The 4,337-nt window shown below is 45.8% G+C and overlaps 1 protein-coding gene across 1 annotated transcript in view; it reads right to left on the bottom strand.

The window, feature by feature from the left end:
• LOC119364578 (putative uncharacterized protein DDB_G0277003) overlaps positions 1-2,108 on the bottom strand; it is a 4,105-nt gene extending 1,997 nt beyond the window's left edge. The window contains exons 1-6 of the mRNA XM_037630062.1: positions 1,904-2,108; positions 1,254-1,323; positions 916-1,047; positions 768-828; positions 610-688; positions 428-512 (exon numbers count right to left, since the gene is read on the bottom strand). Of these exons, the coding sequence (XP_037485959.1) occupies positions 428-512; positions 610-688; positions 768-828; positions 916-1,047; positions 1,254-1,323; positions 1,904-2,013 (537 nt within the window). The 5' untranslated portion in view covers positions 2,014-2,108. The remainder of the gene's footprint in view (positions 1-427; positions 513-609; positions 689-767; positions 829-915; positions 1,048-1,253; positions 1,324-1,903) is intronic.
• Positions 2,109-4,337: the final 2,229 nt, after the last annotated feature.

Genomic DNA, 4,337 nt, shown 5'->3' with positions numbered 1-4,337 from the left:
TTGCAAAAGGCAGTAACAACACGTACACAGCCACAAGCACACTTAATACAACAATACTTGGATGCAAGAAAACATACTTAAAAATGTGCAAATCGAGCTTTGATAGTACTCCCTCTGTTCCTAAATATTTGTCTTTTTAGAGATTTCAAATGGACTACCACATACGGATGTATATAGACATATTTTAGAGTGTAGATTCACTCATTTTGTTCCGTATGTAGTCACTTGTTGAAATCTCTAGAAAGACAAATATTTGGAAAGGAGGGAGTAATTATCTACAAAGGGCAAGAGCTCACAGCCTTAACTTGCTAATCCTCTCCATAATATGCATATCAGTGAATAAATTTACATTGTTCCATAAATATGCTTGAGTTTAATTATTTTTTAATGTAAATCTTATTCAAAGTCAAAACTACAACAATTTTACCTCAAAGCAGCATTTTTTGGCGAAAAGGTGTGGGAATGAAAGAATGAACTCAGATAAGAATAAACTTGATGGCCAAAGACAGCACCTGGAAGAATAAAATGCCCACTGACATGAATAAATCATATAATATGAAAGTAGCGTAACAGTGAATACATGAATTTCAGTATGTAGAGCCATCGTACCCTGTATCCCCTTCGAGCATGTTAGTAGAACATAATAGTCGAGCAACCAAGCTTACTGGATTCGAGGATACGTTGTCATCTACATAAACAAATTTATTACTAAACTGTTATAATTAATTACCTGTGCAACTTTGGAATGTTAAAAATTAATAACTTACATGCAGGAGAAAGAAAAGATATCTCCTTATAGATCTTGGCCATACTAAGCTCTGAGTTATTCTGCGCACAAACCGCAAAATGGACTACTTCAGTATGTCATGTCAATACTCGATTATTGAGATGCACTACACAATGAGGTCCACATACCGCTCTTGACGACATACAACGGCCAAATTCCTCATAGAGTTCATCAATCACAATATCTGATGATGATTCCACCTCAGCTATAACCTTTTTAAGAATAGTTTTTACATATGTACAGTCTGGACCTCCCCCTACCTGTGTGAGTACACAATGCTTTAGACTAGCAACAGGAAGAAAAACTGACCAATAACAAAAAAAAAAAACTATTACAGCGCATCACTGTAGTGCAGCCTCAACTGAATTAAATTTCAATTCTACTTTTTTCATATAAATTTTTAATGTATATCATGGTTATTTTAGTGCATAAGTTTTGTGGTATGTAATAGTGAAAGGCGTTTTACATTAGTGCCAATACAGTTCTCCAAAATAAAATTTTGAACGTGTGGCGTGACAGAACCTCCACCAGCCTTTCTGCATAAACCAAATATAGAAGTAAATAAATATCACCGTGATTTTCTAAAAAAAATCAAAAAGGAAAAAAATTAAGTACTATGTCTCATTTGAACTTATTAGTACATTTACATCCATATGAATCGGTCGACGCATTTTCATATCTTTGTGTGAAATTTAACAGGTGCTGGAAACCGTGTTCTAGAAAGCTAGTATTTCGGTAGAACCCCGAAACCATACAACTACATGTTAGTGTTACAGAAGAAAAAGCATAAAAACAGTAGTAAGAAGAGATTAAAAAGAAATCGACAAAAGACATGCCAGAAAAGCTTTCTGACATGCATTCTCCTGAGAATCAACCCACACTGTTGCATGTGTTTGCCGTGTAATCTTACCTCTACTACTACTAGGCTACTGCACAGAGGCAGAGCATGGCGCATGCGCCAAAACGGCCGAATTAGGAGCAGCAAGCCCCTAAACCAGCAGCGGCAATCGCCAATCGAGGCTCTGATTACTAACGCCCTCTAACGCATAGGTGGGACTGGAAGTTTGATAGTGCTAGTAGGATGTGCTACCTACAAGGGATTAGTGTGGGATGTACCTGGCGAGGGTGAGGACGCAGGCGGGGGGCTCCAGGGCGAGGAAGGCGAGCTCGAGGTGGAGCAGCAGCTGCTCGCCGGAGTCCCCTGCAGCAGCCGCCGCGGCAGCCATGGACGCCGCACTGCTGGGACGGATTTGCGGCGCTTTTGGGAGGCGGCTCGGGTGTGATGCAAGCGAGCCGCCAGCCGTGGGGGTGGGAAAAAGCCTGTCTGGTTCGCAGCAGCAGTAGCCGGCGGGTTGACCTTTTTGCCCTTTTCTAGGAAAAAGGGTTTTAGGTAGGAGTTTTTTTAGGGAAGGTTTTAGGCAAGGTTTTCTTTAGTACTCGTAGTACATAAAAACAAACCTAGCGTGCCGGCCCAATAGCCCGTGTGCCTGGCCCGTTGTGGGCCTGGCCCGACACTTTATAATCAGGCCGTGCTGGTATGTGGCGCGCCTAGGGCCGTGAGGTGGGCACGAGTGCAGGCACAACACGGCCCGTTTAGTTGTTACTTTATTTTATTTTATTTATACATCCTGATAGGCTGAATATAGGTCCACATCAGCTCTATAGGCTGAATTCTACGCGGACCAGCAGGCTAAACGGGTCGCCCGTGCCGACCTGTGTAAGAGGGGACCGTGTTCGCGCCAGGAAGGACAACACGCGTGCCAACCCAGCATGACCCGTGTACTTAGCGTGCCTGGCCCCTATAACCCAGGCCGGGCCGGGCCGGGTCAAACCAACCCATTTATAATGCAGACTGTAAAGGAGCGAGAGAGTATTAGTTTTTCAAAAAATTAAACATTTTCAAACTTTAATCAAATTTATAGTGAAATATATCGATATCCATAAATTAAATTGGTTAAACCTAATCATAAAACGTATTTTAATTAATTTATTTATTTTTGTGTTTTGCATGTTGGTATTTTTTCTAATAAAGTTAAAAATGACTATTAAAAATTATGAACGGAGTGCTAAGTATCACATGTCCTAAAAATACACACTTGTAGAAAAATGAAATACATTCAAATCTTCGGGTGTCCCAAGTCTTCTTCGCATCTACTAGCGCCACACAATGTGCAAAGCTCGTTGCCAACTATGTCCCCCCGACGGAGCACACTTGTTTAAACCCAAAGGCTCATAGATGCATTGTCCAGGAAGTCGGGATGTAGACCAGAAAACGCTGCTGGCTGCATAGAAAGTCATAGCTCCGGATAAAAAAAAGTTGAGAAGGGTCTGCAAATACTTCAAAGATTATGAGCGTTCACCGGATCCAAGAAGATCCACTAGAGACCAAAACCAACCAGTCCAACAAGATCTGTCGAAAACACAACTACACAAGTGATGAGCCATGCTCGTTGCCACAACTAAACTCCACGTCTTCATCCCAGTGCCATGAACAATACACACAAAGCACCCCCTCCCCAGACATGAAAGAATCCAGACAACGCGGACACTATGTCCCAGATCAAACACCAACAACAGTGAGATCCCTCGTATTCAAGAAGGATCGGGAGGAACCTTATTCTCCGTCGCCATCGCCATCGTTAGAACTAAAGCCATGGACAACCAAAGACCCTAATTAAGAAAACCTAGACTGCTAGATGGACGCGGGACGAGATCACGGAGTTCCCCTCCCTTCGCGCTGCTGGAGCAGCCGACGGAGGCGAAAGAACCCGGGTGATGTTGGTGGCCAGGTTGACATCTCTCCTTTCTCTTGCTCGCGGTGTCTAGGTTAGATGTTGTTGAGTATGTATTTTGTACTGTATGTATATTGGAATTGTGGCCCACCTCCTAAACTTGTATAGTTAAGATAGAAGTCTTCCTTTGTATTATATATGCGTGTACCAGCACCCCAATCAATCATTGCATTGCAAATCATCTGTCTACATGATATCATCCTTTCCGGTCTAACACTAGGGTCAGCCGCCGCGCCTCCCTGCGCCGCCGCCGCTACCGCCGCTGCACCCCATCCTTGCTTCTGCACCCTGCGTGCCCCGTGCCAGTTCTCCGCTCGTCACGCCGTGACCGCGTTGACCATTGGCTAGCTAGCTTTCCATCGCTAGCTAGTTTTCCATCGCACGCCGCCGCTCTTGCTTTTCCATCGCATCGCTGCCTCGCGTCCGCAGCAGCCGTCGCTAGCCAGCCGCAGCGCTCTCATAACCCGCGCGTCGCCCCATCACTCTTCCACCCGCGCTGCTGCCTTTTTCTGCCGCCGCGTGCATCTGCCGCTTTCCTCAGCCGCCGTGCCTTCTCACTGCAGCCGCTACCACCTCCTCACAAAACCGCCGCGCAGCGCTTCCTTGCACGCCGGCGCCGCTCCCCCCTCCCCCACCGCCGTCGTGCAGCTCCTCCCCGTGCGTGCCGCCGCCGCCGTTCCCCACCGCCGCCACTGCCGTGCCGTGCCTCCCTGCATGCGCCGTCGCCGCCGCCGCTCCCCACCACTGCCACCGCTGCG

The sequence above is a fragment of the Triticum dicoccoides genome, chromosome 1A (assembly GCF_002162155.2).
Source record: "Triticum dicoccoides isolate Atlit2015 ecotype Zavitan chromosome 1A, WEW_v2.0, whole genome shotgun sequence".
Lineage (NCBI taxonomy): Eukaryota > Viridiplantae > Streptophyta > Magnoliopsida > Poales > Poaceae > Triticum > Triticum dicoccoides.
Note: the sequence above shows the minus strand (reverse complement) of the source record. Positions and strands in the feature narration are given on the sequence as shown.